This window comes from Meleagris gallopavo, chromosome Z (genome assembly GCF_905368555.1).
Source record: "Meleagris gallopavo chromosome Z, MGAL_WU_HG_1.1, whole genome shotgun sequence".
Taxonomy (NCBI): Eukaryota; Metazoa; Chordata; class Aves; order Galliformes; family Phasianidae; genus Meleagris; species Meleagris gallopavo.
The window spans coordinates 34,772,409-34,795,039 of NC_139435.1; the positions used below are offsets into that span (position 1 = coordinate 34,772,409).

At 41.5% G+C, this 22,631-nt stretch overlaps 1 protein-coding gene across 1 annotated transcript in view; it reads right to left on the reverse strand.

The window, feature by feature from the left end:
* Nucleotides 1-22,631, reverse strand: part of PTAR1 (protein prenyltransferase alpha subunit repeat containing 1) — a 44,956-nt gene that overhangs the window by 17,278 nt on the left and 5,047 nt on the right. Inside the window, exons 2-3 of the mRNA XM_085212708.1 lie at nt 18,037-18,206; nt 13,590-13,656 (exon numbers count right to left, since the gene is read on the reverse strand). Of these exons, the coding sequence (XP_085068834.1) occupies nt 13,590-13,656; nt 18,037-18,206 (237 nt within the window). The remainder of the gene's footprint in view (nt 1-13,589; nt 13,657-18,036; nt 18,207-22,631) is intronic.

Genomic DNA, 22,631 nt, shown 5'->3' on the forward strand with positions numbered 1-22,631 from the left:
CAACTCTAACAAGAAAAAACTCGCTAAGTCAATTTTTTACTCATTATTATTATTTTGAGCGTGGCTCTCTATCATACTTTCCGCTACTAACAAAAAAGCCACAGTTTGGGCTACATGTTACGCGTGCTAACAATAATATTGTTTTTACTGGTAGGTTATAGAAAAATCTTAATAACACAAACTCCTTCTCTTTTCATTAACGCAAGGACAGCTAAGAGAGTTACATATATATTTAAACATCCTTTCTGAAATTCAGCTTTCAGAACACTCTGCAAATTTGAAAATACTTTTACTCCTCCAGACAGCCTCCCCACACACATTTAACTTTTTCACACACAGTTTTTAAATATGGCTCAAGACATAGTATCAAGGATTCCTAAATTTAGAAGGTAGGAAGAAATATTCTGTGTGTAGAATATTTTTCAAAATGACTAGAAAGGCAGAAATCACAAAATTTACTCATCTGTAAAACATCTTCTTGCTTAAAAACTAAAAAAGAATTCACACTAGCAAAACTTAATGCTCATTCAACATAAGATTTCCCAGACCTCCTACACAGACACAGTAAAGTTTGTATTTTATCTTTTTCTTCCTTCTTTATACAGAGTTCCCTGCTTCACATCATTTTTGTTTTTCTGGATTTAGAAATCTCCCTGCCCCTCCCAGGGGTATTTGAAAACATCATCCTGTGATCGGTTATTGTAAGAATGCTCCCTTCCACATCCTATACTCCAATCTACTTTAGAGACACTTTGAAGTAAAGACAGAGAGAATCCCAAAGTTACCATATAATTACAGGAAACATGCCTTTCTCAGAACCTGTAGTAGCTAGAATTAAAAACTTAGCAGTAGCAATGTTGGTATTTTTATTTTTGTTTCTAAATAACATAGTTTTCATCATAATGACATGCATGGCACCATCAAAATGATATGCATGGCAACAGGTTAAGTGAAAGGTGCACTATACTGTGAAGGGTATTTCTCCCATTTTCTTGGTGGGGAGGGAGAGAAGCTGGTAGTATAGAAAAAAAACTGCTATGAAAAAAAACTTTACCTACTGTCTCCTGTAGGAGATAATCTGAAATGCTTTTCACGTGCTTCATGTTTTTACTGACACCTCTGAAGTCAATGATATCTCACAGGAAAGGTTTGAATTTTCAAAGCTTCTTGTTATCTGGTGCCTTTTGGCTTTTGATCAATTATAGATGTCAGAAAGCATTTCAACAAGAACAGTAATATCTATGAAAATTTACTTCACAATCATTTACATACATGTTTGATCATTTTTGGCTTAAGAAGATTTTTCAACTTCTAAAAGCAGACAATAAATTATGATCAGTGACTGCAAGCATCTTGTTGCACATTCTGTATAACAGAAATTTCTATCTCAGTTCAAGAAGCAACACTTACACGCCTGCTATTTTTTAGCATGCTTTCCTACACCACACAATTAGCTCTTGCTCAGTTCTCCCTGCTTAGTTTCTACCCCTCTGCAGCTTCCCAGCTTCTTCTAATCAAAATAAACAAACACCTAACCTCTGTGGGTGTCATGGTTTCATGATTTTTCATTATCGGTATTCCACATCATAACATCATGCAATGCACTGGGGGTTTGACTGCTGATGCTCAAGTTCCGGGTGCCTGTCCAGCGGAGAAGAGCAGCTACGTTTCCCCAGGGGGCTTTGCGGTCAGCGAGGAGATATAACTCCCGGCAAGGTCACCTGATGCTCTCTTCTCTGCCTGCGCTGCTTCGCTTGCGCTTCTCTGCCTGCGCTTCTTGCCTGCGCTTCTCTGCCTGCGCTTCTCATCTCAGCGTTGTGGTAAGGCCGATTCACCATCAATTTCACATTCTCTCTCCTTATAAAATTCTGTTGATACCATATTTAGTAAATTACTTTGTTTTACCTCAGATTGTTGCCACTGTTTTCAATTATTTCGGGGTCCCTTATTTTCTTTCTTTTTCCGGGGGCGCGGATCCGCGGATCCCTCCGCCCTTCTAGTCACGGAACCGGGCCGAACCAGCCCGTAAACCGTTGACATTCTTGGTGGAGAATGCGGGCAATAGTTGCTTTTTAGCTTTTTGAACAAATCTCTCTCTCCGCTCTCAGACAGCTTCATTGGGAAAGTTTATCTGTTTCACCAGTACTGTCTGAAAGCGTGACCTTGAAAAGTCCAGGCGGATGGCCAATACTCTAGGATATTTGTAAACTTTGAGCCTTGCTATCTTGTTTCTGTAAAAGAAAAAAAAAAAGAGAAAAAATGCTTTCTCTACTGAAACTGCCTTTTAAGGGGCTGCATGCCACTGTCTCTTCTTTCTTAATGCTAAAAACATACTGGGCCTTAATTAAGTTCACCACTTTGCTCTATGGAGCAATAGGTATATATAGCCAATTGAAAACATGGATGGAAATAACTATGTGGCATCTGCATATTATGTGGCATACCATTCCAGAGGGAGCTGCTAATTTTACAGGGTTGGGGATTTTTAAGCAGGTTTCCAGCCTCTCCTTTGAATTCTTTATGCGGATTTTCAATGCTCACCTGATCACGTTATTAATCTCCGTGAATGTACTGCTCACCATTTCACTTATTATTAGTATTTATTATATTTTGAGGAAGTCTGCCCCAAAACCAGTAAATACTGAGTGGCAGGGAATGTGGAGAGGCCTGGGTGAGACTTTAGAGAGATGGAAATCTTCGGTGTCATGGAACTTTACTCCAGAACACCTGAAAGACCCTGAAAATTTAAACAGATATTTGAGACAGGAATGTCGCGGCTCAGGAAGATCTGAGGAGGCCCAAATTATTTGGGGCCTGGCTAATGCTTACCGGGCCTTATTCAATACTATCCTGGAGAGGGAGAGAGTTTGTGAAATTGAAAAGGAGAGTCTCAGGGAAACAGTGCAAAATGAGCGAGAGAGTCTCCTGGTCGAGAGAAACAGCCTCCAATCTGAGAGAGATGCCCTCCGAATTGAGAGAGACTCCCTGCAATCCAAACTCAACAGTCTTCAATCTCAACAAGACACCCTCCAATCTGAGCTAGATACTCTCATAATCGAACGAGACAGGCTCCGAGCTGAACTGGAGGATGAGAGCATTGGAACTGACCAACCTGATCAACTACAAGAAGCACCACAATTGATGTCACTTGCCCCTGTAAGAGGACGGAAAATGAAACGAATCTCGACTCAGTTAGAAGAGAAGAAAGAAGAGGAGAGAGGTCCAGAGGAGTGGCTCCAAGATCCACAAGAAGCACCCCTAAGTCCAGGGGAGGGGCCCTCAGTAAGACCACGGTCACCGGCGCCAATGAGGGCAACAAGAAGTCCCGAAAGAGTAAGAGGTGAGCAAGATATCGTTACCATTGTTGATCGATCTCTGAAAATGAATGAAATTCGAAGTCTGAGAAAAGACTTTTCACGTCACCCAAATGAGCCTATTGCCACTTGGTTACTTCGATGTTGGGACAATGGGGCCAACAGTGTGTGGCTGGATAGTAGAGAAGCTCGCCAACTGGGTGGCATTGCTAGGGACTCAGCCATTGACAGAGGTATTAGTACATGCCAGAACCAGGCCTTTACCCTCTGGAAGCGGATGTTGTTAGCTGTAAAAGAAAGATACCCCTTCAAAGATGATCTGATGCCTGAGAAAAAAAAATGGGCTGATATGGAAGAAGGCATCTGTTATTTAAGAGAATATGCTGTGGTGGAAATGCTACATAGCCCCGATTTCATTCCTGACGAGCCAGACCAAGAGCATGATCCCGAGAGTCAGGTGTACACCAAACATGTGGCGTACATTCACAAAGACCGCACCAGAAAGGTACGCCAGCACATTTGCAGCAATGTATGGCAGAGGGGAAAGAAGACCCCTTATAAGTGAATTGGTTAATAAACTTCAAGACTTTGAGTTACATTTAAGCCCTCTGCGAGCTTGTGTTTCAGCCATTACAAAAGTAGCTGAAAAGCTGGACAGAATGGAGAACAAACAAGAAGATATAATAGACAAACTATCAACCGTGCCTGAAGCTGATAAATCCGTGGAGGTAACGGATACATCAAATGGGGACCAGAATTCCCAAAACAGCCTATTGGAGGGGCTCATCAACTTGATTTCCTCCCAGCCGGTGGCATCTAATGTCTCAGCCATCAAAAGAAGACGTTCTCCTGCCCGAGCAAGTGACAACAGTAAGACCACATCACGTTTTGCCTTGTGGCATTACCTACGTGACCATGAAGAAGAATGATTTTATGTGGGGTCCTGAGCAGCAGCAGGCTTTTGAGCAGATTAAACAAGAGATAGCCCGTGCCGTGGCCCTGGGGCCAGTACGGATGGAACAGGATGCGAAGAACATCCTCTACACTGCTGCTGGAGAGAAAGGTCCCACTTGGAGTTTGTGGCAAAGAGCCTCAGGAGAGACCCGAGGCTGACCCCTGGGATTCTGGAGTCGGGCGTACAGAGGGTCTGAAGAGTGCTACACTCCAACTGAGAAGGAGATCTTAGCCGCGTATGAGGGGGTTCGGGCTGCTTCCGAAGTAATCGGTACAGAAACACAGCTCCTTCTGGCACCTCGACTGCCAGTGCTGAACTGGATGTTCAAGGGAAAGGGTCCCTCCACCCATCATGCTACTGATGCCACTTGGAGTAAGTGGATTGCGCTGATTACGCAGCGAGCGCGGATGGGGAATCTCAACCGTCCAGGAATCCTAGAGGTGATCATGGACTGGCCTGAAGGCAAAAAGTTTGGAACACCGCCAGCAGAAGAGATATCACGTGCTAAAGAGGCCCCACCATATAATGAACTACCCGAAAATGAGAAGACATATGCCCTATTTACAAATGGATCGTGTTGTATTGTGGGGAAACACCGCAGATGGAAAGCCGCTGTGTGGAGCCCCACACGACAAGTTGCAGAGGCCACTGAAGGAAAAGGAGAATCGAGCCAATTTGCAGAGGTAAAGGCTGTCCAACTGGCCTTGGATGTTGCTGAACGGGAGAGGTGGCCAATGCTTTATGTTTACACTGACTCGTGGATGGTGGCAAATGCTCTATGGGGATGGTTACAGCAGTGGGAGCAAAACAACTGGCAAAGAAAGGGTAAACCTATTTGGGCTGCTGACCTGTGGAAAGATATTGCTGCCCGAATAAAGAATATGGTTATAAAGGTGCGTCACGTAGATGCCCATGTGCCCAAGAATAGGGCTACTGAAGAGCAGCAAAATAACCATCAGGTAGACAGAGCTGCCAGAATTGAGGTGGCCCAAATAGATCTGGACTGGCAGAACAAGGGTGAATTATTTCTAGCCCGATGGGCCCATGAGACCTCAGGCCATCAAGGGAGAGATGCGACATATAAGTGGGCTAGAGACCGAGGGGTGGATTTAACTATGGATGCTATTGCGCAAATCATTCACGACTGTGACACGTGTGCCACAATTAAACAAGCCAAGAGAATGAAACCTCTCTGGGAGGAAGGGCGATGGCAAAAGTACAAATATGGGGAGGCATGGCAGGTTGATTATATCACCTTGCCACGATCTCGTAATGGTAAGCGTTATGTGCTCACCATGGTGGAGGCAACAACTGGGTGGCTTGAAACCTATGCAGTACCCCACGCTACCGCCCGAAATACCATACTAGGTCTTGAGACACAAGTCCTGTGGCGACATGGTACCCCAGAAAGAATTGAGTCAGATAATGGGACTCATTTTAAAAATTCTCTTGTAGGTACCTGGGCTAAAGGTCATGGTATTGAGTGGATTTACCATATTCCCTACCATGCACCGGCCTCAGGTAAGATTGAACGATACAATGGGTTGTTAAAAACTATGCTAAAAGCAATGGGAGGCGGTACATTTAAGCACTGGGAGAAGCATTTGGCAGAAGCCACCTGGTTAGTCAATACCAGAGGATCTATCAATCGTGGTGGTCCAACCCAGTCCAGCTCCCTACATACCGTAGAGGGAGATAAAGTCCCTGTTGTACATGTAAAGAATATGTTGGGAAAGGCAGTTTGGGTTATTCCAGCCTCTGAGAAGGACAAACCTCTTCGTGGAACTGTTTTTGCCCAGGGACCTGGGTCCACTTGGTGGGTGATGCAGGAAAACGGGGATGTTCAATGTGTACCGCAAGGGAACTTGATGTTGAGGGAGTGCAGTCAGTAATTCCTAGTGCGTGTGTTTATATTTTGTTTGTCTATATTAAGCATGATGTAGTGATGTGGAATAAGGGGTGGAATGTCATGGTTTCATGATTTTTCATTATCGGTATTCCACATCATAACATCATGCAATGCACTGGGGGTTTGACTGCTGATGCTCAAGTTCCGGGTGCCTGTCCAGCGGAGAAGAGCAGCTACGTTTCCCCAGGGGGCTTTGCGGTCAGCGAGGAGATATAACTCCCGGCAAGGTCACCTGATGCTCTCTTCTCTGCCTGCGCTGCTTCGCTTGCGCTTCTCTGCCTGCGCTTCTTGCCTGCGCTTCTCTGCCTGCGCTTCTCATCTCAGCGTTGTGGTAAGGCCGATTCACCATCAATTTCACATTCTCTCTCCTTATAAAATTCTGTTGATACCATATTTAGTAAATTACTTTGTTTTACCTCAGATTGTTGCCACTGTTTTCAATTATTTCGGGGTCCCTTATTTTCTTTCTTTTTCCGGGGGCGCGGATCCGCGGATCCCTCCGCCCTTCTAGTCACGGAACCGGGCCGAACCAGCCCGTAAACCGTTGACATTCTTGGTGGAGAATGCGGGCAATAGTTGCTTTTTAGCTTTTTGAACAAATCTCTCTCTCCGCTCTCAGACAGCTTCATTGGGAAAGTTTATCTGTTTCACCAGTACTGTCTGAAAGCGTGACCTTGAAAAGTCCAGGCGGATGGCCAATACTCTAGGATATTTGTAAACTTTGAGCCTTGCTATCTTGTTTCTGTAAAAAAAAAAAAAAAGAGAAAAAATGCTTTCTCTACTGAAACTGCCTTTTAAGGGGCTGCATGCCACTGTCTCTTCTTTCTTAATGCTAAAAACATACTGGGCCTTAATTAAGTTCACCACTTTGCTCTATGGAGCAATAGGTATATATAGCCAATTGAAAACATGGATGGAAATAACTATGTGGCATCTGCATATTATGTGGCATACCATTCCAGAGGGAGCTGCTAATTTTACAGGGTTGGGGATTTTTAAGCAGGTTTCCAGCCTCTCCTTTGAATTCTTTATGCGGATTTTCAATGCTCACCTGATCACGTTATTAATCTCCGTGAATGTACTGCTCACCATTTCACTTATTATTAGTATTTATTATATTTTGAGGAAGTCTGCCCCAAAACCAGTAAATACTGAGTGGCAGGGAATGTGGAGAGGCCTGGGTGAGACTTTAGAGAGATGGAAATCTTCGGTGTCATGGAACTTTACTCCAGAACACCTGAAAGACCCTGAAAATTTAAACAGATATTTGAGACAGGAATGTCGCGGCTCAGGAAGATCTGAGGAGGCCCAAATTATTTGGGGCCTGGCTAATGCTTACCGGGCCTTATTCAATACTATCCTGGAGAGGGAGAGAGTTTGTGAAATTGAAAAGGAGAGTCTCAGGGAAACAGTGCAAAATGAGCGAGAGAGTCTCCTGGTCGAGAGAAACAGCCTCCAATCTGAGAGAGATGCCCTCCGAATTGAGAGAGACTCCCTGCAATCCAAACTCAACAGTCTTCAATCTCAACAAGACACCCTCCAATCTGAGCTAGATACTCTCATAATCGAACGAGACAGGCTCCGAGCTGAACTGGAGGATGAGAGCATTGGAACTGACCAACCTGATCAACTACAAGAAGCACCACAATTGATGTCACTTGCCCCTGTAAGAGGACGGAAAATGAAACGAATCTCGACTCAGTTAGAAGAGAAGAAAGAAGAGGAGAGAGGTCCAGAGGAGTGGCTCCAAGATCCACAAGAAGCACCCCTAAGTCCAGGGGAGGGGCCCTCAGTAAGACCACGGTCACCGGCGCCAATGAGGGCAACAAGAAGTCCCGAAAGAGTAAGAGGTGAGCAAGATATCGTTACCATTGTTGATCGATCTCTGAAAATGAATGAAATTCGAAGTCTGAGAAAAGACTTTTCACGTCACCCAAATGAGCCTATTGCCACTTGGTTACTTCGATGTTGGGACAATGGGGCCAACAGTGTGTGGCTGGATAGTAGAGAAGCTCGCCAACTGGGTGGCATTGCTAGGGACTCAGCCATTGACAGAGGTATTAGTACATGCCAGAACCAGGCCTTTACCCTCTGGAAGCGGATGTTGTTAGCTGTAAAAGAAAGATACCCCTTCAAAGATGATCTGATGCCTGAGAAAAAAAAATGGGCTGATATGGAAGAAGGCATCTGTTATTTAAGAGAATATGCTGTGGTGGAAATGCTACATAGCCCCGATTTCATTCCTGACGAGCCAGACCAAGAGCATGATCCCGAGAGTCAGGTGTACACCAAACATGTGGCGTACATTCACAAAGACCGCACCAGAAAGGTACGCCAGCACATTTGCAGCAATGTATGGCAGAGGGGAAAGAAGACCCCTTATAAGTGAATTGGTTAATAAACTTCAAGACTTTGAGTTACATTTAAGCCCTCTGCGAGCTTGTGTTTCAGCCATTACAAAAGTAGCTGAAAAGCTGGACAGAATGGAGAACAAACAAGAAGATATAATAGACAAACTATCAACCGTGCCTGAAGCTGATAAATCCGTGGAGGTAACGGATACATCAAATGGGGACCAGAATTCCCAAAACAGCCTATTGGAGGGGCTCATCAACTTGATTTCCTCCCAGCCGGTGGCATCTAATGTCTCAGCCATCAAAAGAAGACGTTCTCCTGCCCGAGCAAGTGACAACAGTAAGACCACATCACGTTTTGCCTTGTGGCATTACCTACGTGACCATGAAGAAGAATGATTTTATGTGGGGTCCTGAGCAGCAGCAGGCTTTTGAGCAGATTAAACAAGAGATAGCCCGTGCCGTGGCCCTGGGGCCAGTACGGATGGAACAGGATGCGAAGAACATCCTCTACACTGCTGCTGGAGAGAAAGGTCCCACTTGGAGTTTGTGGCAAAGAGCCTCAGGAGAGACCCGAGGCTGACCCCTGGGATTCTGGAGTCGGGCGTACAGAGGGTCTGAAGAGTGCTACACTCCAACTGAGAAGGAGATCTTAGCCGCGTATGAGGGGGTTCGGGCTGCTTCCGAAGTAATCGGTACAGAAACACAGCTCCTTCTGGCACCTCGACTGCCAGTGCTGAACTGGATGTTCAAGGGAAAGGGTCCCTCCACCCATCATGCTACTGATGCCACTTGGAGTAAGTGGATTGCGCTGATTACGCAGCGAGCGCGGATGGGGAATCTCAACCGTCCAGGAATCCTAGAGGTGATCATGGACTGGCCTGAAGGCAAAAAGTTTGGAACACCGCCAGCAGAAGAGATATCACGTGCTAAAGAGGCCCCACCATATAATGAACTACCCGAAAATGAGAAGACATATGCCCTATTTACAAATGGATCGTGTTGTATTGTGGGGAAACACCGCAGATGGAAAGCCGCTGTGTGGAGCCCCACACGACAAGTTGCAGAGGCCACTGAAGGAAAAGGAGAATCGAGCCAATTTGCAGAGGTAAAGGCTGTCCAACTGGCCTTGGATGTTGCTGAACGGGAGAGGTGGCCAATGCTTTATGTTTACACTGACTCGTGGATGGTGGCAAATGCTCTATGGGGATGGTTACAGCAGTGGGAGCAAAACAACTGGCAAAGAAAGGGTAAACCTATTTGGGCTGCTGACCTGTGGAAAGATATTGCTGCCCGAATAAAGAATATGGTTATAAAGGTGCGTCACGTAGATGCCCATGTGCCCAAGAATAGGGCTACTGAAGAGCAGCAAAATAACCATCAGGTAGACAGAGCTGCCAGAATTGAGGTGGCCCAAATAGATCTGGACTGGCAGAACAAGGGTGAATTATTTCTAGCCCGATGGGCCCATGAGACCTCAGGCCATCAAGGGAGAGATGCGACATATAAGTGGGCTAGAGACCGAGGGGTGGATTTAACTATGGATGCTATTGCGCAAATCATTCACGACTGTGACACGTGTGCCACAATTAAACAAGCCAAGAGAATGAAACCTCTCTGGGAGGAAGGGCGATGGCAAAAGTACAAATATGGGGAGGCATGGCAGGTTGATTATATCACCTTGCCACGATCTCGTAATGGTAAGCGTTATGTGCTCACCATGGTGGAGGCAACAACTGGGTGGCTTGAAACCTATGCAGTACCCCACGCTACCGCCCGAAATACCATACTAGGTCTTGAGACACAAGTCCTGTGGCGACATGGTACCCCAGAAAGAATTGAGTCAGATAATGGGACTCATTTTAAAAATTCTCTTGTAGGTACCTGGGCTAAAGGTCATGGTATTGAGTGGATTTACCATATTCCCTACCATGCACCGGCCTCAGGTAAGATTGAACGATACAATGGGTTGTTAAAAACTATGCTAAAAGCAATGGGAGGCGGTACATTTAAGCACTGGGAGAAGCATTTGGCAGAAGCCACCTGGTTAGTCAATACCAGAGGATCTATCAATCGTGGTGGTCCAACCCAGTCCAGCTCCCTACATACCGTAGAGGGAGATAAAGTCCCTGTTGTACATGTAAAGAATATGTTGGGAAAGGCAGTTTGGGTTATTCCAGCCTCTGAGAAGGACAAACCTCTTCGTGGAACTGTTTTTGCCCAGGGACCTGGGTCCACTTGGTGGGTGATGCAGGAAAACGGGGATGTTCAATGTGTACCGCAAGGGAACTTGATGTTGAGGGAGTGCAGTCAGTAATTCCTAGTGCGTGTGTTTATATTTTGTTTGTCTATATTAAGCATGATGTAGTGATGTGGAATAAGGGGTGGAATGTCATGGTTTCATGATTTTTCATTATCGGTATTCCACATCATAACATCATGCAATGCACTGGGGGTTTGACTGCTGATGCTCAAGTTCCGGGTGCCTGTCCAGCGGAGAAGAGCAGCTACGTTTCCCCAGGGGGCTTTGCGGTCAGCGAGGAGATATAACTCCCGGCAAGGTCACCTGATGCTCTCTTCTCTGCCTGCGCTGCTTCGCTTGCGCTTCTCTGCCTACGCTTCTCTGCCTGCGCTGCTTCGCTTGTGCTTCTCTGCCTGCGCTTCTTGCCTGCGCTTCTCTGCCTGCGCTTCTCATCTCAGCGTTGTGGTAAGGCCGATCCACCATCAATTTCACATTCTCTCTCCTTATAAAATTCTGTTGATACCATATTTAGTAAATTACTTTGTTTTACCTCAGATTGTTGCCACTGTTTTCAATTATTTCGGGGTCCCTTATTTTCTTTCTTTTTCCGGGGGCGCGGATCCGCGGATCCCTCTGCCCTTCTAGTCACGGAACCGGGCCGAACCAGCCCGTAAACCGTTGACAGTGGGCATATTACATATTTAGAATAGCTCCAAAGAGAGGACAGATTATTGGCTCCTAGCCAGTTTCAAATTTTACATTCCCCAGTCCTTCACTAACATAACTTTCTATGGCTGCCAATTTCACTTAAATGTTCATTAGCCTTCCATACTGCCACTCCAGTCATGCTCTGCCAAGCCCTGACTCCCCTTCCAAGGAAAAGCTTTTCTCTTCCTACCCTCAAACACTCTTCCTGACTATCCAGGCTTAATACTGTTGGATCAATCACTACCTGTGAAGCTCTCAGTGAAGCTCTCAGCAGAGAATTCAATGTAGGAAACATGGGTTATCTAAACTTAAAATGATGCAATTATTAGATTATAGGAAGCACTCTATGGGAAGAGCTGCTGCTGTTAATCTTTTTCCTTTTAGGCTTAGAATCTATGATGCTTTTTTCCTCTCGCAAATAAAACAGGGAATTTATGTGTCAAGAACATAAGATAAATCTGGCACAACAAACATCCTCTGTGCAAGATGAAAACAATCATCCCACGACTGATCCATCATGTTCTGCAAGCAGAGAGCAAGTCCCACATAATTAGTTCCCACTTTAGAGTACATAACAGTACAAATTTATCTCCAACAGATACTGTGCTGAACACAGCCTGCCCTCTCATACCATCCTTGTTTAGCTAGCTTGACCTGCAGTGTACTTGAGGGAGTCTGAAGTGTGGTTCTTTAGTTTGAGCTGTGCCATTATGTACCTACCCACTCTCCCAAAGAGCCACCGCCCAGCAGCAGCCTGAACCAGCACAGGTCCAGGTTCAGAACATCAGTCCTCCAGCTAAAGCAAACACACCGATAAATTCCTCAGATACTTAATGGCTGCTACAACATCACCTTCATTCTGAATGCTACAAAGACACACTACCAACCAAGCCACCTTGTAAAGAACTAGAGAGGCATGGCCATCCTCTGTACTTATTTGCACACTGCCAAATCATAAAATTATTCTATATTCCTCAACATTTTTATTCCATTTGCAATTTAAATTACATATATAAACTGCACATATAAGAACAAGCAATGAGCAAGTTCTTTTAGCTGTTAGGCAGAAAAAAAAAAGTACAGACTCTTAATTATGGATGCATTTATGTTTATACAAACAAAAAACAACTGAAATCAGTTTTAGGTACCATAGGATTACATTACTGTAGGAGCTCTAGTGTTTATGCATGCTAACTCCTTTTTATTACTTGAAAGCTACTCAGGGGTATACATTTTCAAGACAGTAAGCCCTTTGCTACCACTTTCACCTGCCTCTGTTAGATTCAAGACACTGGAAGATACAAAACCTAGCAGAAGTTTTCAGCATTACACTAGCAATGAAAGACAAAAAATCTGAATTTGCAATCACGGCTGACAGCTATCCACAGCCATCATCTTTTTGTTCATTTTCCCTACAGAAATAATGAACTTTAACTTCAAAATGCCTTTTATATATATATATTTTTTTTAATTAGTTCTCCTAGGTATTAAGAAGTTTCTGTCAGACTTCCAACCTCCTACTATTTCCTTAAGACTGTCTCATATCTTACCTTGGAAGCAGAACATTCTCTCACCTGGGAGATCTACACAAAAAATATCTGCTTTAGAACCCTGTGAATACAGCTTCCTCCTCTTCTTTTGCAGTGTATCTACTGAGGCCTGTTCAGCTTTGATAACAAACTAAATTGATCAGTTATCTCAAAAGGACTCAGATATAATATTCAATGAGGGATAAAACAAAAACAGTGAAAACAGAGAGCAGACATTAGCTGGATACAGTGATTCAGCAAAAACCATATGCCCACCCGAAGATTATAAATGACCTGCCTCAACAGACAGAGGCAAGGAAAACACTTCCAACTGAAACAAAATAAGGACCTAACATGTATTCACATGCTTTAGCTGTACTAAAAAAAAAAAAAAAAAAAAAAAAAGTTTAAAATTGTTTGTAGCACATACAGGATAGAAGAAATATTTAACATTCCTTCAGTGCTCTGTAGTAGAGAAGCTGCTGCTCTATCATTAGTTACCACTAAATGCAGAGTTTAGGCTGACTTGCTCATTAAGGCCCAGGTCATTTCGATGTCATTTACTGAGTGCAGCTCACCTCACGTTCCAGGCTGTGGTGAAGTCTGGATTCAGCAGCAACAGCGTACACGTGGTATCTATCAGCTCTAAAACGAGTGAACAAAAAATACAAAGATTAGCAATGGTTCACATATTCTAGTGGTCTCTTTGCACTCCCTTAGTCCCATCCTTCATTAAAGTCTCTACTTGCCTGGCTGTCATGTCCACGTCCATCTCCACAGAACACTGCTATATCTTATTTTGGAAGATCTTGCTAACAACTTTAGTCTAAGTCTACAGCTGGAAATTTCAGACCACCATCTGTATGCCTAATTATCTATCCAGATATACCTATAAATCTATCTATCTACACAGATATATGTATAGATAGATACACCTATATAGGGATATAAATATCTATTGAGTAAGATAGATTCACATGTATTGTATACCCTGAGATGGACAGTGACTGCACTGAATCCTTGAGTATACAGTGATTTAAATTGCAGACATACTGAATGTATTAAAGAGAATTCTTCAAAGAAAATCCAACAATTCTGAAATGAGACAGTAACATTAAAAGTATACTCTTATTATTTCTGTACAACCCTGAGCTGCAGATACGTGCTACTTTTATATAATGTACAGTTACAAAACAAACAAACAAACAAAACTAAATACTGTAGCAAATTATATCTAGGAAAATCTAGGAAAAAAAAAAGAATTAGGATCAAACATAATTTAACTATCCACATGCACATACATGTAACAGAAAACACTTTTGAGTTCATTCTGAACTGACAGCCTTGCTATGGTATTATGGATATTCCATACCATATGAAGTCATTCTCAGCAATATAAGTTAGAGAAAAGAAGGATGCAAGAAGGTACATTCAGAGTGATGGTGTCTGTCTTCCCAAGAAGCACCCGCTTTCCTGGGTGGGGCTGAACATCTTCCTGCTGACAGGAAGTATCACATTCTTTTTTAGCTTTGCTTGTGTGCATGGCTTTTGTTTTACCTAGTAAACTCTTTATTTCAATCCATGAGTTCTAACACACCTTTCCAGTTTTCTCCTCCAGGGAAAGTGAGCAAGCAGCAGTTTGAGTTCCACCAGGGTAACAGCGGGGATCATAGAGGCATCCCCACCTAACCTTGAGATGCTAGAGACTGCCTTACATTGATTTTCCTTAAGCACCACTCTCAGGACATGCAGCTTCAGATCAGTTACCCTGTCACTATCGCCACAAATATCCAGGCTTTTACTGCCAACAGAGTTTGGCTACATTCTCTCCTCAACACTCTGTATTTAAGAAACTAAATAAATTGTACTCCAGGTAATTTCCAGCAGATGACTTACATGGCAGAGAAATAAAAAAGGGAAAGGAAGGAGATGGTCTTGTGGAACTAAATAATCTCTATCTGGGTCTCTGGCTACAAAATTACATTTAAAAAAATCTACCAGTGACATGCAATAATAAAGGAGCATATTACTTCAAAAAATACAGGAGATCAACTTCACTTACCTTTTAACCAAGAAATTTATCTGAGAGTACAGTACCTATTCCATATAACTGCATGCTTGGCATGCTGCATGCAACTTGACATTTGCATTCATGTCTGACAAAGCAATTTTGTGTACCCTATGTTTCCATGGGCTCCTTGCCCATGAGGGCTATGTTATGTCATTATATGAGGGCAATATACTCATGAGTGTGAACTCATGTAATTATACTCACATTTCCTATATGCTGAAAGGTAGTGAAAGAGTATAAATTACAGTGAAGGAGAGTGAAAGGTAAACTTCAAAATGCAGGATAAGAAATAGAGAAACAACAAAATGCTGAGACAAAGAACAGCATTACAGACAGCACAGAGGTTCTGAATTAAGACATAATGTTTGATTTTAATAATTGTTTCAGTAATCATTAGCTACCGTGATTGCATAATCTAGGGCAGACAGGATATATCAAGCAAAAGCATATCACAACCCAGTTCATTCTTTCAAATACTTTTCAGAAAGAGTATTCAGAGACTATATGACTCCATGTAGAATATAGTTTGTCCTACAAACTCATGACTGCCCAGTAACATACTATGGTGATGTCAAAGGTTTGGAACAGCACAATTCACGCCCAATCTAAGCAGAAGCTTATCTATCATATTGTTTTATATAAGTGCTTGGAGATTAATGAATGAATAAAAAATAAAATCACTGAGTATCCTGAGTATTATCAAAGGAAAAAAAGCAGATGAGGAAAACCTCAAAGAAATATCTAGTTCCCTTAGTTTGATTTTCTTCGTAGTTTTGTGCAGCAAAGAGCATATGTAGATTTCACAAAGCTTGAATTTCCGAGCTAGAGATGCCAAATGACAGAATTTTAGAAACCTCTGAGCCTTCTTCCATAAAAAGTTGTATGACAGATCTAGCACATAACGTCAGCAGTTGCCAGATAGTTCTGTGTCAGTAACAAAACTCAACATGTACTTCATTTAAATTTCAAAAAGCACTTTCAGCTGGATTTCAGATATCCTTTTGGACATGAGAAGTCTCTCCACATGAAGGAGAGCAAGTATGACCAGATTTCTAGCTCCTTTTTATTTTTTTCACCCCGAACATGACTGTATCCAAATTTTTATTTTTGTACACACATTATACATACAAAAGGCTGTTTTAGAGTGGAAAAATGGGCTTAAGTAATGATTTTGAGTGTACGCAGAACAATATTTTGAACAAAAAGAAAAGATATTTGTAGCAATTTCAGACAACCATCTTGTGATATCACAGATAGTCTGCATTCATAAATTACAACATTTTGAAAGGAGAAAAACTTCTAAACTAGAACACCAGCAACAGTCAAGATTTTGGTTTTCAAGAAATCGTATTCCAACTTGCAAAAGAAGCCACAATAAAATTAAGCATCTGTCCTAGTATATTATCAATAATTAACTATAAAGAACCACTTTTTCCAGATCTTGCTAGAATATCAGATGAAATCATAACACTGTAATCAGGACCCTATTTTTCTTTTCTGTTTGATCTACAGTAGCTTCTGGTAATTCAAACAACACAAACAAAGTAATAGGAGACTGCATTTGTGATCACTGTTTATTAACAGGTATCAACAGAATATGCAATTGAGTTTTGCAGCAGCCATAATTCTGTACTTCCACAACATCCAGAAGAAAACTACCTTGCCAAACACTCCGTATGTTTTATCTACAAAAAAGGATTCAAAGGAAAATCCTCAAGGATTTTATATTTCATATGTAAAGAGCTTAAACTACATAAAAAGCAATTCTGTAGGTCAATCTGGAAAATACCTCTCTCTTCATGCCCTCCAACACTTTTGCTCAGTTTCTGCTACAATTTAACAGTAAAGCATATTAAATACTGCAAGCTATACAGATCTTCCAAACGTTACTAATATGCTGGGGTCTTGATCATGTTTTACAGTAGTTACACAAAAACTTGGTAGACATGGAAATACTGCAGATCATCTCTTCTCAAGCATTTTACATTGACTTTCAATAATAAAAGAAACAAAGGAGAGGACAGTTTCTCTCCAAAGGAAGAAAATCAAGTGAGATTCAATCAACAAATAGGCAGTTAGCTAAGTTTCACACTACTCTGGTTATTTCCTGACACCATTTTATGACCTATGTTTTCAGAAGGGAGGATCTAAAATGCTTCATCTGGGAGGGAAGCAGAAAAACTTTCTGAACAGCCATAACACTCGTCATACAGTGTCACCACAAAAAAAACAACCAAACCTGCCTAAAAGGGTCAGTGTGCCATCAAATAAGATTCCAAATGAGAAGACTAAGAAAGAAAAGTTTCTAAGCTGACTGCCATTGAGACTTGAAGCCATGAGCAAAGTTTCTAAAACTACAATTACCTTTTTTCATTCTTAATTTAAACAAAGTTACTTTGTAAACAAGTATCTCCAGCACCACACTGGTTCATAATTTTTAAAAAAGTATTCAAAACAGACAAAACTATACAAAAGAATTTTTCAGGCAAGTAAAACAAACTGAAAAAAAAAGAGAACAACAAAAGAAGAAAAAAGAGAATAGAGTTTTACAATTAACAAGTTGTTTCAACAAACAATTTCTGGTACCCCTAAATCCAAATAAAACACTGCACTTCTTTCTTACTTCAGATCCATGTTACCACGGCTGCCTGTCTGTCACAGTACATCTTTCCTTCCACAAAAGAGTAAGACTACTTTCCTAAATCACTCATGAGAGTAAGTCATCTCCTTTCAGTACTTCCAGATTGGGAAAGAGAAAGGATTTTTTTTGCATTTTCAACCACGAAACAATATAGCTATCTCTTATGATGCACAACACAAAGCCAGCTTTCCCTCAGGTTTCGCTCTTCTTTCAGAACAGGTTGAACTGCGTTTAAGAAGGGCCAATGTCATGTCAAAAAAAGGTAAAGAACATAGCTAAGAATCAGGTACTATTTTCCCACAGGGCAACTTACCATCTTTGTTCAGCCACTGTTTTCTCTGTCTGTAGAGTAGAAGTTTGTTGTGAACATACGGCAAAAGAAACTTGACACACCAGCTCTCCACACCAAGCTTGTTTTCCACTAGGACTATCGGGCTCCGGTTGTATCTTGCTTCAGGACAGGGTATTAATCCAATTTCATCTCTTAAAAAAAAAAAAAAAAAAAAAAACAGAAAGAAATGCAATTAAATTTATTTCAGTATTTGACAATTATTTTTTTCAAAAGTTCAGCTGTCAACCCATCACTTTTCTCCCTGTTTTTACCAAAGTCTGTGCTCATTATTCCCAATTCACCTTCTTACTTCCTCCCAGACTTGCAGGTACAATAAAACACATTTTTAAGAAAGTAATCTGCATAATTACGCAGTAAATTAACTCAACAAATAAATGATGCAAACACGTTTTTGGTACGATTAAAGACTTAAGTTGAGCAAAAAAAAAAAAAAAACCACACACAAAAAACCAACCTCTTAACATTTCACATTGCTTTGCAATTTATTCAGATACAACATAAAAGGTAGCTGCTGTTTTAGGAAGAGTCTCTACAAAAATTAATATTATTTGTGCAGTACTGTAGGAGAAAAATAGAAATACTTGAAGACATGCTTTAGAGTCTCGATGTAATACCCATTATTAGATAAACAAGTATGAATTCAAAGTCCTTTAAATGCTATGTGTTTTGGATTTTTTTGTTTTGGTTTGGTTTGGTTTGTTTTTTTTTTGTGATTCTGGACTTTCTCTACTTACTCAGAAACATTATATTAGGTTTTCCCAAAAATTCGGAATGGGGAAGGTTCTTTTCATGTATTTACCATATTATACCTTTAATCAAACATCTAGAAATAAACAAAGGAAGGCCCCAAAAATTCATACTCTCAAACAAAGCAGAAGTGTCTCAAGCTTTTTAGTTTCAAGGGGCCATATTATTTTTTTCCTTAGTTTTTAGGGTATATGGTGAAAGAGCAGTTTTGACATCTTCTTAAAAATAAAGACTGTCAATTATTCACGCTCACTTGGACAAAAGGGAATACGATTCTACACTTTCTACTGTGCATGATTTCAACATCAAATTCTGTTTAATGGGAAAAAAAATGGAATAATAATGAGCCTTATTTTTCTTTAATACAAGGTCTATAGATACATCCCAAGTGCTGAGCTCATAATCCCAACCCAATTACCACATACTAATTTTGCTACTGGATAATCTGAGTGTACTGATTTAGTTCAGTGTCCTCAGTAGATTATTACTAAAGCAATTGAAAATGACACCATGTGTTTGTTTAAAAACAAGTATATCTGCTTATTCAGAAAACTAATTTAATATGTCAGACAGCAAAAGAGCACAAATAACCTGAGGTAAGATACTTGCAAATTACTTGGCTCTGTCTCTAAACACACACCCAGGTCCCTTACCCATCTCTTCTCATCTAAAAAAAAGGAAAACAAAAAGAAAAAAAGAGGAAAACTCTGAATTTTACTACCTACCAAACTGCAGGCAGTAGGTGATTTCCAACCATGCTGCTCCACTTAAAAAATTAAGCTTTTCACAAAGATACTCAGGTTAGACTTATGACATTCCAGATTAGACTTATAATGACATTCCAGACTGATGCTCTGATGCTTTCAACATGGTGCCTTATAAACTGAAGTTTGTGCTTCCTGCTGACTTTGTTTGCTTTACAAAGGGGAGACCTCACTGTGGCTTTGCAATATTTGAAGGGAGTGTATAAACACAAGGGGATATGACTGTTTACATGGGTTGATAGTGATAGGACAAGGAAGGGATGGTTTTACATTAAGATGGGAGATTAGATATCAGGAGGAAGTTTTTCACACAGAGGGTGATGACACACTGGAACAGGTTGCCCAAGGAGCTTGTGAATGCCCCATCCCAGGAGGCATTCAAGGCCAGGCTGGATGTTGCTCTGGGCAACCTGGTCTGGTGGTTGGCAACCCTGCACATAGCAGGGGCTTGAAACTAGATGATCGTTGTGGTCCTTTTCAATCCAGACCATTCTATGATTCTGCGATTCTGTGAAACGCTAAATTTAGTCCACGTACAAACTTTTGTCTGCTCTTGCATGCTGTAACACACATAGCCTCAGAGGCAATGAGCATACAGCTTTGCTAATTAATTCTGCGAATTACCACAAAAATTCATGAGTCGATGCTTACACACAGTACAGCAAAGGCAAATAGCAAGGGAAAGCAAATAAAAACAATCCTACACCCACACCTTCAGATCTTAGCAAACAGAAGCTTGACTCAGAAGAGCCAATTTCACAACACAGCCTTAAACCATGACAATTGGTAGGCAGTGTTTGCAAAGAGCTGACAAGTCAAACATCTCAACTCTAGGACATGCTCAGCAAGCCATAAGAGGCAGAGGACTATACCGCTGCCTAATGAGAACCATGAAGATACAGTACAACACAAAAGGATTTATCTGGTAAATGCGTGCATCTTCCCCAAGATGCAGACTAGTACTTGTCATGTGGTAGAAACACTGTCTACAATACTTCGGTTTTGTTTTTGATGTTTTGATGGGTGGATCATAAACCTTACAAAGCATTTAGTTTCTGGGAAGGAACAGCATTTATGATTCTAAATGCTAGAAGAGCAGTGTGCCTATCTTATGTTCTAAACAATTCATGCAAACCACCATCACTCTTGAAGGCCTCTCGGGTCTGCAGGAGCAAGTAATGGAGTAGACTCGTCATTCATTTTGTCAGCCCTTATGCTTGAGAACACTTGCAGTCTCTGCATCATCACATATCTCAAAAAAGTTTATGCAGCAGGACTCACACACAGGCACCACCAGTCACTCAGTCAGTCCTTGTAAAATTAAATGACTTAAGTACTCTAAATCTTGCACTAATAGCCTCTGGTCATACAATCATCTAGGTTAAAAAAGACCTTCAATATCAAGTCCACTTGACCTATGTGGTCCCACCACTGAATCACAACCCTTAGTGCTACATAGACATATGTCTTAAATACCTCTGATCACTGGGCAATCCATCCCAATGCTTGATCATCCCCTCTGTGAAGAAATTCTTCCTAACATTCAATCCAAACCCCCCCGGTATAACATGAGACAGTTTGCTTCTATCTATCTATCACTAGTCATTGCACTAGTCATTGGAGCAATCTATACCCTTCTTTTCTGCAGCCTCTTTTCCAGTAGTTATAGAGATGACATCTCCAGTCAGCCTTCTCTTTTCCAGACTAAGCAGCCTTGCTCTTTGTAGCTTGCTTTCCAGTCTCTACACTAGCTTTGTTGCTCTTCTCTGCAACTTGAGCAACTTAGAGCACAATTCTTCTTTTAGTGAGAGGCTGCAAACTGAGCACAGGCTCAAGGCACAGTCTCACCAATGACACATTCAAGGGAAACAATCATCACTTCCCTACTCCTGCTGGCCATGCAATATCTGATGCAGGTCAGGCTGCCATTGGCCTTCTTGGCTATCTGGGCATACTGCTGGCTGCCGACCAGCACTTCAAAGCCCTTTGCTGCCAGGCAACTTTCCAGCCACTCTTCCCCAAGCCCGTACCATTGCAATAGTCTAACGTGACCCAAGGGGAGGACCTGGCACTTACAGCTGTTGCGTGTCATGTAACTCTCCACGGCCCAGTGATCCAGCAAAGGAGTGCCAGGTCATATTGACAGGACTGCACAAAACAATTACAGGATTTAAGGTGAACATATTTAGGTACAAGTTGCTCACTGTACTGAAGGTAATGGCAATTGAAGGCTGTTGTTCTTTGGTATCTCCTATTATCAGAAGCACTGGTAAACTAATGTTTAATTTCAACTCCCTAGATTCCAGTTTTCTCTTGAATTTTAGGATATAACTTATCCTTGCTTACACTTATTTCCCAAAAGCAAGTACCAAAAACTGCACAAATTATCTTTGGATTTACAGATCCACCCAAAACAGTAATGCACAATCATAAAGTACAATACAGAAGCTGGTCAAACTTGGCAGATGAATTCATCTACGTTATCACCAAAGCTCCTTCAATCTGTTCTGAAATTGGAGAAGCTGTGTAAGAATAACACCCTATGAAGCATGAAGCTTCGTCGTACATACCTTGTGCACAGTTAAAATCTCAGCTGTGGCAGAACAACACTGACAGGCAGTTGCTGAATATGCTTCTGCATTTTTTAAAACATCATCTTTAAAATAACCCAACCTCTCCCACAACGAATTAGACAGAGGATATTAAGCAATGGTTTAGAAATTAGAATGACACACAATCAAGAGATACTGTTCAACTACAGTTATAAAGAAAACAAAGACTGGAGCAAAGGAGCCCAAGAACATTGTAACTGCAGAATAGTTAATCAATTATAAAAAGCTTTTAATACTGGAAGTCAATTTACAGCATGGACATTTGGGATTTGTATCTTTTTTGGTAAAACAAGTCTCATGGAATGACTACATAACTAATTGATTTACAAATTTTGAGGAGTGGGGAAAAGGGCTTTCAAAATACAAGAAAAGAAAACTTTTCTTGCATTATCACTTCTACCATACACATATGTCTCTCTTTCAGAATTTCAAA